This window comes from Petaurus breviceps, unplaced genomic scaffold (genome assembly GCF_028583685.1).
Source record: "Petaurus breviceps papuanus isolate PSGF00001 unplaced genomic scaffold, PetGlider_PUasm1.0 551, whole genome shotgun sequence".
Classification (NCBI taxonomy): domain Eukaryota; kingdom Metazoa; phylum Chordata; class Mammalia; order Diprotodontia; family Petauridae; genus Petaurus; species Petaurus breviceps.
In genome coordinates, this window is record NW_027186372.1 from 3268601 (window position 1) to 3292277 (window position 23677).

At 40.0% G+C, this 23677-nt stretch overlaps 1 protein-coding gene across 2 annotated transcripts in view; it reads right to left on the reverse strand.

Annotated features, from left to right (window-relative positions):
- The window catches only part of JAKMIP2 (janus kinase and microtubule interacting protein 2), a 235880-nt gene that overhangs the window by 87759 nt on the left and 124444 nt on the right, over nucleotides 1-23677 (reverse strand). For both annotated transcript variants that reach the window (XM_069102339.1, XM_069102338.1), the window contains exon 2: nucleotides 1639-1937. In XM_069102339.1, the coding sequence (XP_068958440.1) occupies nucleotides 1639-1767 (129 nt within the window). In that variant the 5' untranslated portion in view covers nucleotides 1768-1937. The remainder of the gene's footprint in view (nucleotides 1-1638; nucleotides 1938-23677) is intronic.

Sequence of the window (23677 nt, forward strand, 5' to 3'; positions counted from 1 at the left end):
TCCTTCCTTCCTTCCTTCCTTCCTTCCTTCCTTCCTTCCTTCCTTCCTTCCTTCCTTCCTTCCTTCCTTCTTTCCTTCCTTCCTTCCTTCCTTCACAGGTTCCCCTTATGTATGTACCTGAATTTCAATTCCTGCTCTGTTCTGTGTGAGATTTTGAGCAAGTCACTTTAATTCTCCATTAAAGGATCTAAGGATTTCGAACTGGAAGGAACTTTAGAGATAACCTATTTCAATGGTCTCATATTGTAGATAAGGAAACTGAGTCCTATGGAGGTTAAATGATTAATCCGAGGTTTCTGAGTTTCAATTTCCTTAACAGAAAATGGAAATAATAATACTTAGACTGTCTGCCTCACAGTGTTATGAGGGACACACTTGGTAAATCTTAAAGAGCTATGAACATGTTAGGTTAGTATTTATATAGCATTTTAAGGTTTGCAAAGCGCTTTACAAATATCATCTCATAGTCTCCCTACAACACCCCTGAGAAGAAGGTACTATTATTGTCTCAATTTCGCAGATGAGGAAACAGAGGCAGAGAGGTTAAGTGACTTGCCTAGGGTCACACAGCTAAGTAAGTGCTTGAGGCAAAGTTGAACTCACTTCCTGAGTATCACCTAGCTATAGAGGAGAAATAAGAGAAGAGGAGGAAGAGTTCTTATATATAAATTGTTCAAGCTGAAATGGATCTGAGAGAGACCAGTGCACTCAATGAAGGCTGCATGGTATCATGGAAAGGCTGCTGGACTTGCAGACAAAAAGCTTGTGACTGAATTCTACCTCCCAGAATTACCAGCTTTGTGACAGTAGGCAAGTCACTCAGTTTCCGTGAACATCAATTTTTTAGTCTATAAAAGAAAGATTGGAAATAGTTGAAGTATAATTATAATGAGATGAAGTATATATATATATATATATATATATTTTTTTTTTTTTTGAAGTCTAAATCTTAAGATTCCTAAAGAATGTGTCTCTAAACCAATGCCTACAAAAGCCTAGACGTACCCAAGGGCACACAGCTAGTTAAGGTCAGCACTCTTTTCATGATGCTGTTGTACCCAAAACACAAGCAATTTAGAATTGAACCCTTTATTGGCTATATTGGCTGAACGGGGACCCTCCCCAAATCGTACAGCTGGATCCCAGGCAAAGCCTCAGCTTTTAAAGGGATGCCACATGGCCAACAGGAACTTGTAGAGGCCAAAATCAGTGATTGATCAGTACACACCTTGAAATTTCCACCGCAGCCAAGTCTCCCTAGGCATGACTAAACCCAGCAGCCCGCCCACCTTGGTGGAGTAGAGCTGGCCAGGGGAGGGCGGAGCTAACCTGCCAGTCTGCTCACTTCCATGAGGGAGAGTTGGGGTTGGGGATGAGGAAAGAATGGAGCCAGGTACAAAAATGAAACAGCTAGTGGTAAATGGCAGAGTCAGGAAATGAACCAAAGTCTCCTGGTTTCTAGTTCACTGCTCTGTCCATTGTGCCATATAGAAAAGGTCCATAGTTGTGTTTGACACTATGACCCTCTAAGAAGGGGTGGGGAGAATCTGCCATCAGTGTGGGCTGGAGCCTTTAGTGCTCCCTGGAAAGAAGGTCAGTGGCTCCCAGGTGACCAGCTTGCTGTACTTCCCAACTCACCTTAGACTTCTCCTGGTGCAGTTCTATCTGAATGTCAGTGAGCTTGGTCCTGAGGTCTTCATTGGCTGCCTGAAGAGCCACAATCAGCACCTCAGGCTTCTCGCCCTTACTCCGTCCTTTCTTGGACATTGTTCTTTGTGGAATTGAGTCTATGAGGGTTTGAATGCCTTTCAAATAGGTGCTGCCATTTCATTCATTCATTTAGTTATTTCCCCCCTCCCCCCTCTTGTCCCAGTCTTCTCAGCACCTACAGTGTAGCATTCCTTGGTAAGGTCTCCTCCTTAGTTGCTCTGGATGCCCTAGAAAAGAGAAGAGAAGAGAAGAGGCTTATTTATTTCATTTGAGAAATAATTAAGGTATATATAAGTAGATGGATGCTAGAGTCAGCTCCAACAGGCTTAAGAGAGCCTATTGCTAAATTTCCAGTGTAAGCATTTACACCTTGGGAATTGGCAAACACTAAAAGCTGCTGTTCAGTCATTTCAGGTGTATTCTAACTCTTCATGACCCCATTTGGGATTTTCTTGACAAGGATACTATATTGGCTTGCTATTTCCTTCTCCAGCTCACTTTACAGATGAGGGAACTGAGGAAAATGGGGTTAAGTGACTTTGTCCAAGGTCACACAGCTAGTAAGTGTCTGCAGTTGGATTTGAATTCAGGAAGATGTCTTGCTGATTTCAAGCCCAGCGCTCTACCCACTGCGCTACCTAGCTCAATGTATTGTTTTGTTGATTGTCTAGATTTGAGGAAGTGATAGAGAAAATTTTAATACTCCAAATTCAACTTGAAAGTGTGTCCTGCATGTTTTTTCTTTTGGAGGAGGAGGGGGTTGCACTTTGCTGTTAAACATTTACCAGCATCACCCATGACTTAACCCCTCAGCAGAGGTTCATCCTGCCTTAAGGACAATAAAAAGGGAAGATCCAAACTTACACAAAAGATACATTAGTGGATAGGAAGTAGAGCTGGTAGATGGAAAGTCAAGTTATTTAAAGAACAAAAAAAGATTCTTTCCTTTATGAAATCAGCCCCAGAATGCAGTGGAAAGGGCACTGGACTTGAAGTGAGCAGATCTGGGTTCCAATTCTGATTCTAACTAAACCAGTGAGACCCTGATTAAATGGTTTGATGAAGTTGTCTGCTGAAGTCAGTCTTTCTGAATGTCTATACCCTTATCTAGAGGACACAGACAGTTTTACTACAGAAAACCTGGAGTCACAAGGTCCTAGACTTAGAGGTAGAAGAGACCTTAGATATCAAGTAGTTTGCTCTGCCAACCATTTTACAGATGGGGAAAAGAGAGGTGAAGGACTTGCCCAAGCTAACACAGGCAGTAAGGAGCAGAGGGAAGATCTGAACCCATGCCTTTCTTCCTTCAGATCCAGCATACCTTCTACTGTACCACACTGAACTCTTTTCTGCTTTGCAGGGGCATTCTGGGAAAGTGTTTTGTCAACTTCAAATGCCTATAGAAAGGACAGCCATAATCACTAGCAGTTTCATTCATTTACTGCTTTTTTTTTGACACCCCTTATATGCTCATCAGGGGCCACTGTCGGTTGCAGTCACTGGTGTCTGTTTTCTAGCCTCATGCTGGATGGATTGGCACTGATTTTGTACAGAGAATTTGGGGGGTGGAGATAAAAAGGGGGACTTGGATAGCTCTGGGAAGGGAAGAAAACATGGCACTGGGTATCCCTTAGGGTTGCCCTCACTTTCCTGCATCCTTTTGTGTGCTGTCTCCACCCATTAGATTATAAACTCCTGAAAGTCAATGACTGTCTTTCTTTTTATTATTAATTGTATCTCTAGCTCTTAGCACAGTCCTGGCATATAGAAGGAACTTAATAAATGTCTATTCAGTTGGAAGAGTATACAGCGTGGGGAAAAGAACATTTATTTTGGCATCTGAAGACCTGGGTTTGAGTTCTGGCTTGAATGTTTACCACCTGTGAGTATGGACAAACCACTTAATCTCTCTAAGCCTCAATTCCTTCATTTGAGGGATTATCATCATTATCAAGCTTCTATTAAATGCTCACTATTTGCCAGGCTACATGCAGATACCGGGGGGACATGAGGACAAAAAATGAAGCAGTCCAAGTCCTTAAGGAATTTATAGGCTATAAGAGAAGACATGTACATATGAAAACATGTAGAGAGAATGTACAAAATAAATACAAGGAAATTTGAGAGAGAGGGCTCTAGGTGTTGTTGGGGATCAGGCAAGACTTCATGTGGGATGTGGCATTTGAGCCAAGTTTTAAAGGAAAACAAAGGATTTTAAGAGGAAAAAGCAAGGAGGAAGAACATTCTAGGCATAAGGAACTCCATAGCCTGTCCAAAGGCATAAATGGGCGATGGAGCGTTATATATAAGGAACATTATCACTCATTCAGTCATTCGTTTGTTTATTTAAAATTCATCCATTTGTCCATCCATTTAACAAATATTAATCACAACATCTACTATGTTCTAGGCATTTTGGAAGACAGATATGAATAAGACACACCTCTCACAGAATTCACAGTCTAGGGGTAAGACAAGTCCACAATTAATTACAGATACAAACTTAAATCAATGGGAAAATAGAACTCAGCTTACAACAGGCAAACTCTGAGGAATTTCTCCTGCTAGGTAAACTGAGACAGAGAGCACTGAACTTCTGGTAGCTCCCAGGAAGGGCCCAAATGTCGTATCTTGTTTCCCAAATCCCCTTAAACTTAATAAATTTCAAGTGATCCTAAGGTTGTTCAGGGGTCCCAGGCATATTGTCAGATCTTCATAGATGCTTCAAGGATGCTTGCATTTTGGTCGGGCTAGAGGAAGGACACTGGTGGGACTGCCCATATATGGCATCAATGGGTTCTGGTGATTCCTTACTCTACTTTCATCCCCTTCTCACAGTATGCCTCAATCTCGAGATAAACCATATTTGGTCACAGAATTGTCCAACTCATAAAAGCCGCCAAATTGCAAAAAAACACAAGCCTGGCTAAAATCTTAGAGGAGGGGTTCTTAACCTTTTTTGTTTCATAGGCTTTTCTAGAAATCTGGGGAAAGCTTTGGAGCCCTTCTCAGAATAATGTTCTTAAATGCATAAAATAAAATCTATAGGATTTCCAAGGATACCAATTATATTGAAATACAGTTATCAAAATATTAAAAAGAACAAGTTCACAGAGCCCAGGTTAAGAATCTCTGGCACAGTAGGTGATCTCTCCCATTCCTTTATCTTCAGGCAGGACTACGTTTACATTGTGAGGTGAGAACCTTCCCTATTTGATCAGATTTTTGTATGAATGTTAATTATTATATTATTGAGCATATTATATACCAATCCCCCAAGGAGTCAAAATTTGATCAGTATGCATGACCTCTCTAATGCTTCAGATTACAACACTCACCCCCAACACACCCCCTTAGCACACCTACATTTAAATATTTTTAGTGAGTTGCTATAGCTGAAAAAAATCATCACGCTATAGTTACCCTCGTGATCATCATCTCTGTACTTATCTAGGCGAGTCCTCAAACAATACATATGAAATTCATTGTTAGATTCACACTTTAAAATTAAATACTATTAATAGTCTGAGCATTCTTCTCTGTGTTCTTGGCTAAGTACATTTAACCAAGTAGAGGTTTGACAATTAAGTAAAAATTGATCAAACAGCTTCCATTATCTCAATATATGAAGCTGACATTCCATATAATCTGTTCTTCTTGTGGCTGCCCAAATACACGTGCCAACTGGATCCCAGCCTTTGGCATCATGATTTGGGTACAATTAGGGCGAATCTGCACAAAATTACTCTGGCTTATGCTTATTCCCAGAGAAACCTGAAGAATATCAATATGTAAGGTTTCTTTGACTCTCCCTCCTTCTCTCTCTCTCTCTCTCTCTCTCTCTCTCTCTCTCTCTCTCTCTCTCTCTCTCTCTCATACACACATATACACACATACACATGCAAAAAAGCAAAACAAAACAAAAATTCTTTGGCTCATGCCTACAACCAGAAAAAAAAAACCCAGAGAATATCAGCATCTGGCTTATTTTATTTCTTCAAAAGGCTCTCAGCTCCCCTGCTAGTACTCAGGCTAAAAATACGTCGAACATAGGGTGGATTTTATTTCACCCAATAGAAAATGGAGATTGGGTGAGTAAATCAGTCAATAAGTATTTCTCAAATGCTTGTTCTGTGTCGGGTTCTATGCTAAGCACAGGGAATAAAAGGAAAGGAAAAAAAGAAAGAAAAAAATGCCAGTCCCTGACCTCAAGGAGGTTACATTCTAATATGTGAGACAAATGTAAATAACCAGCTATGTGCAAAGTAAATGGAAGATATCTGAGAAAACAAGGCTGAAGAGTTAAGGCAAAACCTCCTGGAGGGAGTCTTGAAAGAAGCCAGGGAAACTAAAAGATGAAGGTCAGGGAGCAGAGCATTGCAGGCATGGATGATGGCCAGTACAAAGGCCCAGATGACAAATGGAGTGTTGTATTTGAGGAACCAGTGAGGCTGGGTATTAGAGTTTGTGTAGGGGAGTACTCTATAAGAAGAATGGAAAGTTGGGAAGAGATCAGATTATGAAAACCTTTAAGTGCCAAATAGAGGAGATTATATTTGATCTTGGTGGTAACTAGAAGCCACTAGAGTTTATTTTGATAGAAGGATGATATATTTCTTTAGGAAAATCATTTTCACAGCTGAATGGAGGGTATGTTAGAGTGGGGAGACCCTCAAGATAGGGAACCTCTTTGAAATCTATTTCAAAGGCCTAAGTGAGAGGTGATGAGGCGCTCTACCAGGGTGCTGGCTTTACAAGTGGAGAACAGGGAGATAGTGGGAATGTGACTTGGCAACATTTTGAAGATATGGGGAGAGTGAGAACAAGGAGTGAAAAATAACATTGAAGTTTCAGGCCTGGGTGACAGGGAGAGTGGTGGTACCCTTGACAGTAACAGGGAAGTTTGGGGTAAATGATGAGTTTTATTTTGGACATTTTGAGTTTGAGATGTCCATGTGGCATCTGGGATACTCCTTGATGCCTCTGTTTCCCTGCTGTGCCAGTCCTACATACAGATGCTCCAGGCTATGGGCTTCTTTCTAGGTCAAAGTGAACATGGGCATCTCTATCTCTTCTTTTGTCTCCTTTGATCTAGGCTCAAAATTCCTTTCTTCTTTCTCTCTTTTCAAGGATCTGAATCCCCTTCTCTCCTGCCCTTTCCCCTGCTTTTAATCTCTCTTCTGACTGAGGCTCAGAGTCCATTTGATCTCATTTTTCTCATCCAGGATATGAATCTCTACTCTTATCAAGGCTCCATAGCTCTTTCTGAATTTCTGTTTGGCCCTATCTCTCATTGTATATGGCCTTGTAAGGGACACATGGATGTGCACCCTATTTTCTAAGTCCACAAACTATTCAACAGCTCTGCTCTTTCCTAACACTCCAGCCTATCTTCTCTCTCTTTTCTTCTATGGGCCCATGGCCAAGGACCAGCTTAGCTATATAGAATCTTATTACGGAATTGTAAATCCAATGGTCTTTATTGCTGCTTCTACAACTTAAAAGTTTTGAATTTAAGTTATTGCCAAAACAAGAGCCATGAATCAGAGAGGCAATGAAGATCCATAACAAGAATTCACACTTTGTGGGGAGACAGTAGAGAAGAGGGACTTCCAGAATTCCTCTTGGTGCGTCCCTTGGCATGTCACTACCCATTTCCCAGAAGACATATCCTTTTTATTCCTCTTTCCCCAATTTCCTTTCTGCCAAAATTTCATCCATTCTTCTGTTCTTTCTTTTAAATAATTTTTGATGCTTAATGATTTTACAATATTTTTGGATATAGCCCCTGTCTCACCCAGGGGAAAAATATTGAGCCCTCACTTATCCCTTTCTTTAGGGATCAGTTCCTGTTGAGCCCCAAGGCCAGTTCACAGTTGGGAGAGCAGGTTCAGATGTGAAAGAATTCACTTAGATGATTTTCTCCTAACCAAGGGGAGCTTTATTGATGCAAAAGCAGTGGGCTAGCCCTGGAAGAAGGACTAGCAGCTTACAGAGGGACGGGGGCTTGTTTTTATAAGGACAGGATAAGGGAGACAGGGAAAAAATTATGACCCAGGATGAAGGAGACAAAGAATTTTGTGGTCCTAGGATAAAAGGGGAGTTTTATGGTATTTCAAGATAAGGGGAAGATACTTTAGGGAAAAATAAATTAAAAAATAAAATAAACTAGGGAAAAAGCAGCTCAACTCTTAGGGCACTGTTTGTATCTGCATCAGTTTCTATTGACTTAGAAAGCTCTAACAGCCTAATATTCTGCAGAGGTTAGTGGGATGATGCAGCAGCCCCTCTTCGCAACCATAATACCTTTCCTCAATTGCTTCCTAGTCTAGCTTTTAGAATGAAGCAACAGCCCATAAAAGATTCACATCTTTCCTTTCAGGAAACCCAAGGTCTGGTATATTTCTGCCTGAGAACATAAAGGATGGTAATTAAGTATGTCCTGACAGGACAGTTGAAATGTTTTAACATTGCCCAAAGAGCACTTTGTAAAGGAGCAAAGAGCAGACCGAATATAATAGGGGACAGGGACTTTATTTAACTTTGTCGGACCTTCACAGTGTAAAAACATAAATGAGCAATGCTTTCTTCCAGCCTCCCATTCTGTGTTCTAGAATGACAATGGTGTACATCAATGAAAGAGAGAGGCTTGGAATAAAGAGACCTAAGCTAAAACCTGGCTCCACCGCTTCCTAGCTGTGTGACTAGGAGTGAGTCAGTTCATTTATCCAAATCTTATATGGATAATGATATCTATAATGCCTATATCCCGGGTTTATTGTATTAAATGAGCCAAGGAAAGTGAAGCACTTTGTAAATCTTAAAGCACAAATTTATGAGAGAATGATTGTTTTCTATATGGTTCTTACGCTCCCTTCCTTCCCTAAGCCTATTACTTCTTCCACTGAGGAAGCTTCCATTTCCCCATGAGTTGGGTACTTGCAGGCAACTAAATCTCTCTTCTTAATGGCAAATGAACTGATGAACTCATGTAAAATGAGGTATTGGAAGCTTAACAGCTACCTTTCAATTCAGTTCAGTTAATAATAGTTCTTCAAACCCCCAGATGCCAATCTTTTCTTAATGCCTCACTCAGAAGTCACATGATAATAATCATTTATGTATATACCTCTTCTCTCCCCTAAGGGGAAAAAATGAGACCTCTCCTGTCCCATTCTCTGGGGAATCTTAGAGTACTAGATGGACTGTTACATAGAAGAGGGATTAGACTTGGTCTGCTTGACTCCAATGGCAGAAATAGGAGTAACATGGAAGTTGCAGGCAGGTCATTTTTAGATCAACTTTAGGAACCACCTCTGACAGGATTGCCCCAAACTCCACAGGGTCATGTCAGAGGGGGTGGGCTCTTCCTACCAGAGACGTCCAAACAGAAGTTGGATGACCATTTGTCAGTGAAGTCACTCTGGGGATTCCTGGTCTGATGGGCTTTGAAAATGTCAGTCTTTGAGCTTCCTTCCATTTCCTAGATTCTGTGATTCCAAAGTATTTTTTATTATTTCTCCAAAACCACTTGGTGCACTCTCTGATCCCAAACATGGCAGGTATCCCCTTCAGCTCAGGCTTGGAATGTCTTTTGCCTATTAAATTCCTGGTCATCCTTTAAAACCCATCTCATATTTCACCTCCTCAAGGAAGCCTCATTGATTCCCCTGGTTAGAAATTACTTTTCTCATTGGGCCTCATGTAATAGTTTGTTTTGGATTTTTCTAATTCTTTTTTTTTAATGTTAATACTGCTAGTTGTAATTGTTGTTGTTCAGTCATTTTAGTTGTGTCTGACTCTTTGTGGCCCCATTTGGGGTTTTCTTGACAAAGATACAGGAGTGGTTTACTATTTCTTTCTCTAGGTCATTTTATAGATGAGGAAACTGAGGCAAACAGGGTTAAGTGACTTGCCCAGGGTCATACATCTAGTAAGTGTCTGAGGTTGTATTTGAACTCAGGAAGAAGAGTCTTCCTGACTCTAGGCCAGGTGCTTAATGGGCTGAGACACCTAGCTACCCCCAAAGTTGTAATTACTTATGTTTATCATTCCCATATGAGTTTCAGAATTTCAGAGACTATTTTAGTGGAACTTTGTATTACCTTTATAGCTAAGTATAGCAGCCAGGTGGATTAACAGTCAGAGTTCTGAACTTGGAGTTAGGAAGACCTGAGTTAGATGCTTTTTAACTGCATGACTCCAGGCAATTTACTTAACCTGTCTCAACCTCAGTTTTCCTATCAGCAAAATGGAGATAATTATAGAGCTTACCTCAGAGGAATGGTATTAGGATCAAGTGAGATAGCTTATGTCAAGCTCTCTGTAAACCTTAAATCTCTCTCTCTCTCTCTCTCTCTCTCTCTCTCTCTGTGTCTCTCTGTCTCTCTCTTTCTGTCTCTGCTAGCTATTATTAGCATAGAGCTCTGTAAGCTGTAAGTTCTTAATAAATGTTTGTTAAATGAATGCATGATAATTGAGTGAGCACCGCACCAGGGACTGAAGGGATGATGTAGGTTTATTTCTGAATGTGGGAACAGATGTACATAGACTCAAATAACTATGAGAGAGAGACTGAGAGAGAGATGTATAGGAGAGATTTAGGTAAAGTGTAAGAAAATGTGAGGAGAGAGATCATTTTCATCTGGGGAAAGGATATTGAAGGGGAGGAAATAACATCAAGGAATGCTTAATGGAGTGGTTGACACATCAGTGGGGCTTCAAAAGAAAGGAGAGGCATAAAAGATGAAGTTGTAGGTAAGAGAGTCCATTCCAGGCATAGGAGATAGTCTGTTCTGAGGACAGCTTAGGAACACAATGGATAGGCAGAAAGGGAATGGGTTATGAAGAGCAGTTCATGAAAAAGGGTGATAAGCAGGTAGATTTTCCCCTGCTCAAAATTTCTGAATTTTAAAAGAGAATCAAGAGGTAAAGAACAGAGTTAAATACAAAGAAATCACCACTAACGATGGAATTTCCAGGACGGGTGGGAAGGGGGGGGGGGATTTGCAGGCAAGAGACCTTCCTTTCTACTTTATATCCTCCTCCATAAAATTGACTAAATTTCAGGGCATATATTTGGTAAAAAGATTTGTTAGAAGTTTTGTTGGGAAAGGTCTGTTCTGTCAAAACAAAATGAATCAATAAATAAAAAATAAAGTTGACTAACAACACAAGGTAAATGACTACTGAGTAGAATAGGCAATGGTGCTAGCATAATAATAGTAATGAGCCTTTTATGTTTAACCACCATGTGGCCCTGCTGACCACTACTCGGACCCTATTCCATATGGAGGCCCCACAGCCAGGTGAACCGTGTGCTCACCATGATGGTTATTACTCTACCTAAGTCGACATGCTGAGGGAATCCCAAACTATGAGGTTCCCAGATGGTAGATCTGCCTTCCTGCTCTCTTTCTTTTTGGGTGACTTACCCTGACACACTCTCTAGGCAGCATGGGGTTATGGGAATATGCCCAATCAGAATCAGCTTGAAGCACCCCTCCCTCTACCAAACCCTGCCTCCTTTCTTAAGTTACCATATTTCAGTGAGTCCTAGTCACATGACCTTGACATAATGCAGTTGCTTCCCTGAGGGAACAGACAAAACATGCCTAATTGTAGAGAGTTGGCTCTTGGCACACAATCAATGAGAGCAATAAACAATACATATTAAAACATCTACTAGATGGCTATGAGCCCACAGCCTTTCCCAAGCCCAGGCAGTTTTCCAGACAATACATACTTTCCATCCACTCCAAAAACAGGTGTTCTAGGAAATGCAGTTCATTTTGTTATTTCCACACCCGCTTCATTTGTGAGAAGACATAAAAGTGTAGAAAATATAGCAGAGTTCACAACTCATGTTCAACTCAGAATCCAGTAGTGTCGAGCTTTATCATTGGGGGGGGGGGGGGGGGCAGAACTGGAGAGATTATTGAATTCAACTCTCATTTTACTGAATAGGAAATAACTCCCAGAAAGGTTGCTCAGCTGATACAAGGACACTCAGTCACTTTGTTGCATAGCCAGAATTATGCCTTAGTTTTCCAGACTCCCCAGCACAGGGCTCCCTCCACATACATGTAACTTTCTTAGTCAGTTGTAATTATATATGTATGTGTGTTTGGTATTTATTTTTAACATTCTTTTACAAATGTTGAGTTGTAATATATTAATTATACAAGTGAAATCATGCAAAACATATTTCCATATTAGTCATGTCACAAAAAGCAAGAAAAATAAGGTAAGAAAATTATACTTCAATTTGCACTCGGAGACCATAAGTTTTCTCTCTGGAAGTGAATAGCACTTTTCATGATAATGTTTTGGAATTGTGTTGGATTATTGTATTGATCAGAATAGCCAAATCTTTCACAGTTAATTATCATCACAATATTGCTGTTACTATGTACAATGATCTCCTGGTTCTGTTCGCTTCACTCGGCATCAGTTCATTTAGGTCTTGCCATGGTTTTTATTAAATCATCCCCCTTGTAAGTTTCTTGTGGCACAATAGTATTCCATCATTATCATATACCACCGCCTGTTCCATTCCCCAACTGATGGGCATTCCCTCAATTTTCAAATCCTTGATGTCACAAAAAGGGAGACTATAAATATTTTTGTACATCTGAGTCCTTTTCCTTTGATCTCTTTGGGACAGAGACCTAATACTGGTAGGGGCAATCTTTAAATAGAGATTCATAAACTACAGACTCAAGACTTCTCACAGCCAGGGAATGGATTGAGATGCTGTACTTGCCCATCTTTTGACTTGAGGTTGGCAGGAATTCCGTCCCCCAGAATGCCCTTCCTGTTATTCACAAAACTTAACTAGTTGCCCGGATTCAAGTTATTCTATATTCGTTCATTCCCCCTCCCCCACCAACTCCTTCTTCTTAGATAGAGCTGATGTTAATAAATCACTCAAACTTCCTATCACACTATATCAAAACATTTAAATAAGAAAAAAGGTGTACTAACATCAGGGCAGCCCAAACTGGAGTAAGCACAAGGCCTTCTCCAAGGTCAAGGCTTTGATGGAGGGAGAGGGACAACATAGCTCAAGCCTTGTTCATAAGATTGCTTCTCCCCTCTCACATTCACATAAACAATAGTCTTCCCAAGGTGGAGTCTGTTCTTTGCTTCCTCTACTAGCACTCCTGAAGGGCAGAAGAAGAAACCAAGGACTTCACTGCCTTCACAAACCTTTTCTATTCCAGATATTTTCTTTTTAAAATTATTTTATTCTAATTACATTTAAAACCAATTTTAAACATTTGATTTTCCTTCCTACCTTGCTCTATTCTACTTTCATTGAGAAGACAATCAATTGACATAGGTTATATATGGGCAATCTGCAAGACATATTTTGATATTAGTCATACTGTGAAAAAAAGACCCCCAAACCCCTAAACACCCAGAAAGAAAACCTCACCCAAGAAAAATAAAGTTAGAAAAAGCATGCTTTGATCTGCATTCAGACCCCATCGGTTCCTTATCTGGAGGTATATGGCATTTTTATCATAAAATTGGAATTGTCTTGGATCTTTGTATTGCTGAGAACAGCAGTTATTCACAGTTGGTCATTGTACAATATTGTTCTCATACAAAAAGATACCCTGCTCTGCTGGTTCTACTCACTTCACTTTCTATCAGTTCATCTAAGTCTTTCCATGATTTTTTGACCACATCCTGCTTGTCATTTCTTACAGCACAGTAATATTCCATCAAAATCATATACCACTGCTTGTTGAGCCATATCCCCATTGATGGGCATCACCTCAACTTCCAATTCTTTGATACCACGGAGTTGCTCTAAATATTTTTGTAGGTGTGCATCTTTTTCCTTTTAAAAATCTCTTTGGGATATAGCCCTGGTAGTAGTATGTCTAGGTCAAAGGGTATGCACAGTTTTATAGCCCTTTATCAATAGTTCTCCAGAATGATTTGATCAGTTCACAACTCTACCAGCAGTGCTTTAATCCTGGTTTTCTCACATGCTCTCCAACATTTGTTATTTTCCTTTTCTGTCATAGTAGTCAACATGACATGTACAAGTTTTTTTTTATCAGAGTTTGTTCCATTATAAGGGTTTTAACTTGTATTTCTCTAATCAATAGTGTTCTGGAACATTTTTTCATATGACTATAGATAGCTTTGGTTTCTTTGTCTGAAAACTGCCTGTTCATATCCTTTGATCATTTAGTAATTGGGGAACGATTTGTATTCTTATACATTTGATTTAGTTCTCTGTATATTTGAGAAATGAGGCTTGAAACTTGTAATTTTTTCACAGTTATGATTACTATGTATTTCCAGTCATCTCTCTCTCTCTCTCTCTCTCTCTCTCTCTCTCTCTCTCTGTCTGTCTTCATCCTGCCCCTCCTCAAAAGTGTTTTATTTCTGACCACTTCCTACCCCAATCTGACCTCTCTTCTATCAGTTCCCCCCCTCTTATCCCCTTCCCCTCCTACTTTCCTGTATGGTAATATGGATTTTTATACCCATTGAGTGTGTATGTTGCTCCCTTTTTGAGTCAATTCTGATAGAAAAAAGGTTCAAGCATTGTCTACCAACCACTCCATTCCCCCCTCCATTGTAAAAGCTCTTTTGTGCCTCTTTTATGTGAGACAATTTACCCCATTCCACCTCTCCCTTTCCCCTTTGCCCAGTGTATCTCTCTTTATCACCCCTTACTTTCATGTTTATAGATATCATCCAGTTGAAGTCAACTCATACCTGTGCCCTCTATGTATACTCCTGAGACCTGCCCTAATAATGATAAAGTTCTTAGTAGTTACAAAGAGTTACTTCTTTTTTTTTCTAAAGAAATCGTGGTTAAGCAACTTGCTCAAAGTTACACAGCCAGTTATTTCTGGGTGTGGTGCTGAGTATCTGAGCCCAGATTTGATCCCCAGGTAATCCTGACACTGGAGCCAGTGCTCTTACTCACTGAACCACCTGGCTGCCCCTAAGCAATTGGGGTTAAGTAGCCTGCTCAAGGTTACACAGCCAGGTGTTTCTGGGTGGGTGCTAAGTGTCTGAGCCCAGATTTGATCCCTAGGTCATCCTGACACTGGAGCCAGTGCTCTTACTCGCTGTGCTACCTGGCCGCCCCCACAAAGAATTACTTCTCAAGCAGAAATATAAACAAGTTAACCTTATTGAATCTCTTATGATTTATTTTTCCTGTCTATTTTTTTATGCTTTTCTTGAGTCTTGTATTTGAAAGGCAAATTTTCTATTTAGCTCTGGTCAAAAGACCAGAATCAGGAATCAAGAATGCTTGAAAAATCCTCTATTTAATTAAATATTCCTTTCCCCCCTGAAAGATTATACTCAGTTACATTGGGTAGGTGATTCTTAAGTAATCCTAGCTCCTTTACCCTCCAGAACATCACATTCCAAACTCTGACTCTTTAATGTAGAATGCTAAATCTTGTGTTGTCCTGACTGTGGTTCCACAGTATTTGCATTGTTTCCTTCTGGCTCCTTGCAATATTTTCTCCTTGACCTAGGAGCTCTGGAATTTGGTTATATTATTCCTGGGAGTTTTCATTTTGAGATCTCTTTCAAGAGGTAACCAGTGGAATCTATCAATACCCATTTTAGTCTCTGGTTCTAGGATATCAGGGCAGTTTTCCTTGATAATTTCATGAAATATGATGTCTATGATCTTATTCTCAAATCATTTCTCCTCAGTCTGTTTTCCAGGTCATTTGTTATTTCCAATGAGATATTTCACATTCTCTTCTACTTTTTCATTCTTTGATGGCATTTTATTATTTCTTTATGTCTCATGGAGTCATTAGTTTCCACTTGCCTGATTCTAATTTTTAAGGAATTATTTTCTTCAGTGAGCTTTTGTACCTCTTTTTCCATTTGGCCAATTCTGTTTTTTAAAGAATTCTTCTTGGGGCGGCCAGATAGCACAGCTTGTAACAGCACCGGCTCCAGTGTCGGGATGACATGGGGATCAAATCTGGGCTCAGATACTTAGCACCACACCCAGAAATAACTGGCCATGTAACCTTGGGCAAGTTACTTAACCCCGATTGCTTTAAAAAAAAATTCTTCTCTTCAGTGGATTTTTGTGCCTCTTGTATCATTTGGCCTATTCTGTTATTTTCTTCAGTATTTTTTGTGCCTCCTTTATCAAGCTGTTGACTCCTTTTTCATCATTGTCTTGTATCACTCTCATTTCTTTTCTTTTCTTTTCTTTTCTTTCTTTTTTTTTTGCTTTTTGGAAGGCAATTGGGGTTAAGTGACTTGCCCAAGGTCATATGGCTACTTTTTGTGTTAAGTATCTGAGGCCAGATCTGAACCCAGGTCCTCCTGACTCCAGGGCCGGTGCCCTATTCACTGCGCCACCTAGCCTCCCCTCTCTCATTTCTTTTCTCAACTTTTCCTCTACCTCTCATATTCAATTTTTAAAATCCTTTTTGTGCTCTTCTAGGAATTCTTTTTTTGGGGGTCTGAGACTAATTTGCATTTTTCTTTGATGTAGCTGTTTGACTTTGATGTCCTCTTCTGAATTTGTGTTTTGCTCTTTCCTGCCCTCATAATAATTTTCTTTGGCCAGGTTCTTCTCCTTTGTTGTTTTCTCATTTTCCCAGGCTATGTCTTGGCTTCTAACTTCATGTTAAAGTTGGGCTTTGCTCCTTGGGACAGGGGCACTGTCCCAAGCTTCAGGTTTTTTTGTGCTGCTGTTTTCAGATCTAGTTTTAAGGGGTTTGTAAATTTTCAGTTCTTCCAATGTGGCATACTCTGAGAAGAAGTGTGGTCACTATTTTCCTGACCTGTGCTCTGGTCTGTAAGTGACCATAAGCACTGTTTTCTACCTTGGAACTGTGATTAGGGCTCCTGCTCTTGCTAAGGCTTCTCCTAACATTGAAAGTGTGATCTGGAACTAAGTATGGGCAATGTAACAGGATCCTGCACCCAGTGCCATCAAAGGATTCCCTTACCATCTGTGGACTGAGAGTTCCCAAAGTTGCAAGCCTCAATTCCATTCCCCCCACCCCCAAGGCCTGCTGCAGATTTGATAGGATGGGGCCTGCACTAGACTGTGCTTTACTCTTACCCTAGTGAAACAAACCTTTCTTGCCAACCTTCTAAGTTGCCATAAGCTAGAAAATTGTTTCATCCCATCCTTTGGTTGATTCTGCCACTCCAGAATTCATCTTAAAGTTGTTTGGAGAAGAATTTGAGAGTTCATGTGAGTCCCTGCCTTTACCACCTTGGTTGTCCCCCCATTATTTTGTAGGGAAGATAATAACTCAGTCACTCAAAGTGCGGTGGAAGCCCAGAAACTGAGGTATCACAAGATGGTTATCTGGTATATATGTCTACTGGGAGGACAAAATATCAAGGTTGGCTACCTTCAGTTCTTTCCCTATGGTCCCTGAAAATCCAGTCTTCCCTGGTACATCCTCAGCTCCAGCCTTCCCAGCCCAGAAAGATAAAACCTCATGGCGCTGCCAAAATGTTAGAAACAAAGGAGAAGTCAATTCTAAGTGCCTGCAAGTTGAGACATGAAAGGGGTATGTCTGGCAGGAATCTTCTAATTCTGTAAGTCCATATCTGGGCTATGTTGTCACTAAATCATAATCAGAAAAATTTAATGTAGTGGCAACCACACTGGCATACCCAGGATAGCGGCTAGCACAGGTTCTTAGACATGCTTTACTAGGAAAGATAGCTGTTCAAAGGGTCAACAACCTTTTTTAAATTACACTCACTAGTTCAGAAGAAAAGTCAGCACCGTGAACTTCAGAGAAAATATAAGTAGAGAAATAAAGACTAACAGACAGGGCTTCTAACCATCTAAGAAATTAGCACAGATCAACAGATATCCAATTGTCTGACCAAGGCAATACATACATAGTTACCAGAGAGAGAAGCACCAACATCTGGGTTTTTCAAAGTTGGGGGGGGCTCCTTAACAGCTACCCAGAGTCTGACCTGGTCAAATCACAAGAACACTCTTCCAGTGAGTGAGTACCAAAGTAAAAATGCTAACCTCAGAGAGAGAAGGCTTAGCCACAGCAGACCAAAGCTGAGTGATGCTGCATAATTAATGTTGATGGGAGCTGTTTTTTTTTTTTTTTTGCCAAAGTTCTGCCGGTTTTTTGTCTTGAGGGAGCAGGGGCAGGTATGGGAGGAGGCTAAAGGGGAATCGATGGAGATGAGCAACAGATAAGGGAGGGGAAGTGACAGTACAGAGACAAGCTTTGGAGAAATTGAATTCTATTGGACAAATTGATTGCTGTGAGATAAAAAGAATGAAATGGCCTCACTTAAATCATATTCTCTCCTTAGGAAAATGTCTTCTGTCCGCTAAAGCAGTTGGGGAGTCCTTTGGGAGGGGTAGTTGGCACTGGGAGGAGGGAAAGGATGTAGGGAAAGGAAAGAGGAACAGATATCTGTGTTATTGTCACTTCCTCCCTTACATCACTCATCTGTACTGTTAGACAGTAAGGAGAGCTTAGAGCTTCCAAGTCTACTAGCCTCATTTAATGGAGGAAGAAATAAAGGCCTAGAGGGGGAAGGGATTTCCTTAAGGTCATTTAGCAAAGTTGTTGCTAAAGTTTGTCCTTCATTCTCAAAGAGAACAATGATGTCAGGGAGGTGGTACCACGACATGCAAGTGAACTGGACTTAGGTGAGGGAGGGTTGTGCAGAGTCATCAGCCTCACTTTCTCCTTTCCCTCTGGATTGACTTTTTTTTGGGATAGGTAAGAGAGGCCATTCTCTGCCTTATTTCTTACCTAGCCTTAATCACTGAATGAGGTGTTGCCTCAGTCAAACTGAGACCTGGGAAACACCTTAGCTTAAAAAGCCCAACGTCTCCTACTATGTCAAGAGCCATATCCAGTTGTTCTGACCTATATCTTAGCACTGGACCCAGATAGAGCAAAGCAGTGAGAGAACTGGAACTCTAAACCAGATATCCAGTGTCAGGTCAAGGTTCTTGCCTTAGCTTAGTAGATTGGGAAGAACATGGGGCTTGGGATCAAGAGGCATAGATTTGAATCCTAGTTCAGACATTAATTAGCTAGGTGACCCTAGATAGTTTATTTCTCCCTGGACTTTATTATCTTCATCTGTAAAATGAGTATATCACAGGGTTATTATGGGGAAAATGTTTTGTAAACCTTAAAGTATTATGGGAATGTGAGCTGTTCTAATTATCATACAGTGCTGTCTCCCTGACTTCTAGATTCCTCACACCCACTCTGCTAGGAACAGGGAACAGAAATACAAAATGAAGGAGGTGATTTTTTTAGACCTCTCCCAGGCCTACAAATCTGTGGTTCTTTAGACTCCAATCCATTCTCCATATCAATGGTCAAATCATCTTCCTGTGGCATTGCTTGGAACATCTTAGTGTACTGGATTGATAAATAGAGTGGGACATGGAATCAAGAAGAATTGGTTTTGACATGTGTTAGCTATATAAGCATGAACATGTCCCTTAATTTCTCAGTTTCCTCATAAGTAGAATGGGTATAATAATACCCATAATAAATCTTCCCTCATCCCACTGCAAGGGTCAATTGAGACAATGAATGCAAAGTGATTTTCTAATTTTAAAGTACCACGTAAATGTCAGATATTATTTTTGCTGTCATTGTTACTGAATAAAGTATAAACACCTGGTTCTGGCATTCAAAGTTCCTCCATAATTGACTACCAATATACCTAACTGATGTTCTCTAACAGGACTCTTTCTTACACATTCTCTACTCTGGCCAAACTGAACTGTTTTCTATCACCTGCTCTTATCACATGCTCTTTTATCTTTGTGCCTTTGACCACCATTTCCCATGCCAAAAGTGGAATCAGTACCGCTCTCCCCATCTTGAAGTAAGGAAATCTCTTCCTCAACTCAAGACTCAACTTACAAGTTACCTCTTTCGTGAAACTTTCTGATGCTCTCCTCCCATTGCCTAACAGTGATTTTGCCTTCTTCAAGTTTCCCATAGCATGTTAACAAACATTTTTTTTCCTTTCTTATTTCATTGTCCTTTCAAGAATCTATTGCCCTTTTGCTCTCTTCTCATTAGTTTTTAAAAATTATTTATTTATTTACTTTTAGTATACAACATTCAGTTCCACAATCCCGTGAGTTCCAAATTTTCTCTCCCTCCCTTTCTCCGCCCACCCCACCCATGGAGCATAGAATCTAAGTTCTACAAATACCTTCACATTAAACATTAGTCAAGTTTCAACAAACATTTTTATTTAAAGTTTTGAGTTTCAAATTCTATCCTTCCCTCCCTCCCCCTCTCTGAGAGGGTAAGCAATCAGATATAGGTAATACATGTACAATTACATAAAACATTTTCATATTAATCTTTTTGTATAAGAAGACTAGAGTAAAAAATGAAAGAAAAAAGTGAAAAAATAGCACGCCTCAGTCTGTATTCTAATAATATCAGTTCTTTCTCTGGAAGGAGATAGTACGCTTCATCATTAGTCCTTTGGTATTGTCTTGGATCATTGTATTGCTGGGAATAGCTAAGTCATTCGCAATTCTTCATCAAACAATATTGCTGTTACTGTGCATAGTTCTCCTGGTTCTGTTCACTCCACTATGCATCAGGTCATGTAATTCTTTCTGGGTTTTTTTTGAAGTCAGCACTTTAACTGGACCTCCTCCCTTTGAAGGTGAGATAATAGGGTTTGAATCTTTGAAACCTTCTCGTCTAACATACTAATTTTACAGATAAGGAAACTGAAATCCAGAGAGATGAAATGACTTGCCTAAGGTCACACCCAAGGTCAGGGGCAGAACTGAAGCTTAAACTCAGGCCTCTAACTCAAAATTCAGTGTTCTTTCCACCATGCCAAATGTCTCTCATTTTTATTCTTTTTCAGAGCGAAAACTAGGGTAAGGAAAATGAGACTTTGCCTCAGGGTGCTATACTTAGTCCTTCAGCAGCATAGAAACAACAGAATTTAGCTGCAAGTTAGCAAACATAATTAGTTAAAATAAGAAGCGACCAGATTACAGTTTGGAGTGACATCAAATAAAGAGCAAGAAACTGAAACCCAGAAAGAGAAAATGACTTTCTATAGGCAAGAGGCAGCTAGGTGGCAAAGTGAATAGTGCAGGCCCTGAAGTCAGGAAAACCAGAGTTCACATTCTGCCTCTGACACCAGCTTTGTGACCCTAGGCAAGATACAACTTGTATCCCTTAATTTCTTCAACTGTAAAATGGGTAGAGGAATAGCACCTACCTCTCAAAGTGGTTGTGGGTATTAAGTAAGATTAACACTTGCAGAGGGCTTAGCACAGCAAGGCATATACATCAACAAATGCTTATTCCATTCCTAAGGTCACTCAGTGAGTCAGGAGCAGGACTGAGACCAGAGTTCAAACCTTCAGTTTTCTGTACAAATTAAGTTTTTGTAATTTGAGCTAACTATAATTTATTGAAGGGGTTTAGTCTTTAAAGGAAACCTTTCTTAAATCAAGGCAAGATTTTCTAAAGCAAATAATTACTCCTTAATTCATTCCTGCTGCAACTCCAGATTTTCATGTCTCAGGCTTATATAAAGTAAGGCACCCTTGTACATATCAGAGGAGACAAGACCCTGGCGGCATTTGTGATTTGGCCAAGAGTCAACTGTCTTATGTAACTTGTAAGTGATCTGAAAGTACCAATTATGAATTCTTACCCCAGGCCAAATGAGATCATGGATGTTAAGATGCTGTGAGAGGAAGAAATAGCGAGACACTATAGGAATGGGCTGTTGTGAATTATTAATACTTCTCCAATCTTCAAAGTTTTATAATTTTATCAGTGGGAGGGCCCCCTCCAAGGATGCGGAGAGCATTAGTTTCATAGAGACTGTTCCATGACTGTCTATGGACAGAAGAATCCATCCTCTATCATCCAGCCCTCCAGTGATTAGGCTTCCTGCTCTAAGAAAGGTTGGTCTGGGAATAACAAACTCATAATCGATTGTTAGGTCGATCCTCAAACCTTTCCATCTTGGTAGAACTTGCTACAACATGTACTCTGCTGTCATGGGCTTAAAGAAAGCCCAGGGAAACCTCCATTCCATAATAAGACTCCCGAAAAACTTCAGTAGATAATTATTATTATTATTAATCATTGTTACTATGATTGCTTCAATACTTCAAAAAGTTTCATTGATATGGCTACTCTATCTTTAGCACAGTGGATAGTGTGCCAGGCATGGAGTTAGGAAGACTCATCTTCCTGAGTTCAAATCCAGTCTCAGATACTTATTAGCTATGTGACCCTGGGCAAGTCACTTAACTCTGCCTCAGTTTTCTCTTCTGTAAAATGAGCTGGAGAAGGAAATAGCTAGCAACTGCAGTATCTTTGTCAACAAAACTCCAAATGGGGTCATGAAGAGTCAGACATGACTCAAAAATGATTGAACAACAGATAACAACGAACAATAAAGATGACCTCTCCATACCTTAGAACAAAGTATCAGCAATTACTATGGTCAAAAAATTCATCATAGCTAGCTAACATTCAGGCTATTATGAATAATGGTATTTATAACTCCTCTTTTACAGTGAGAACCTGGGAAAGAAAGAAATCCTGAGAGATTTGGAGGACTAGAGATTCAACTGCTTCCAAAGACAGTATAACAAGGATCTTCCTGGGACATCGCCTTACAATGGCTTGGAGCCAAGGGGAGGGGTAGAGGAAATGAATAATTATTCAGTTTTGCATCCCAAACACCCCGCTGCCTGTCATGTGAGTGAGAGAATTTTTGTTAAAGCTGCTTACTGAGACTTCACAATTTATAGCTTCTTTCTATACGAGTCTCTAGGCTTTGTTCTTTGCCCCAGCAAATGGTAACTTATTTTGCCTGGAACTATGTTGTCAGGGATTTATGATACTTCCCACATGACAAAGTTAGCATAATAAGGCTCTTAATACTTTTTATTCATCCTGTCTCCTTGTCAAAGACCTCAAAGTGCTTCCCAGATGGTGTGTTGTGAATAGTTTCATGTCCACCCCATGTAGAGAGAGTTAGAAAAGAATATACAAAAAAAAAAATATGTCATGCTTAAAGTCAACAGAACCAGGAGTGAACCTTGGGATTCTGCCTGTACCACATAGACTCTCCACATGTACCATTGTTGTACTCAGGCAAGAATATCAGATTTGGAATCAAAAGACCTGGGTTCATAGGGTAATAGGATCATAGATCTAAAACAGGTAAGGACCCTGGAGACCATTTAGTCTAACAGCCTTATTTTATAGATGACAAAACCAGAGTGATTAAGTGGATCACTCAAGGTTACACAGGTAATAAAGTCCAAGCCTCTCCTCTATGTACTTGGTCATGTTATATCCCCTTTTGCACCTCAGATTCCCCTTCTGTATAATGAGTGAGATATGGACTAAAGCAGAAGTTTCTAAGAAGCCTTAGACCACTGGACACCTGTATGGGGTATTGCCAGGAGTATGAAAATCCATCTGCTCAATAAACACATTTTTGTTCTTTTTGAAATTTAACATTAATAAAATATGCAATCGGAATGCAACTACTGTCATATGGGAGTCCCACAAAAAATTTTGAGATGAAAAAGGTTCTTCCCTGCACATCTATATCTGACAGCGCCTTTCATTTTTGACATTCTATAAAGTCATAAAAAGCTTGCAAAGCTCAATGAAACTATGAACTAAGTAAGCTAGGCAGTTACCAAAAGCAGACAAGTCATAGAGGAGAGTGCTGACAAAGGGCGATCCACTAGAGAAGGAAATGACAAATCACTCCAATATATTTGTCAAGAAAGCCCCATGGACAGTATTGAAATAATAAAAACAAACAAACCAACCAAAATATAAAGGTTTCATTTGGGGGAGCAGCTATTGTCAATTAAACACCCAGAGAAAGAGCTGATAAATAGATGTATAGAATGATTATATATATATATATATATATATATATATATATACAC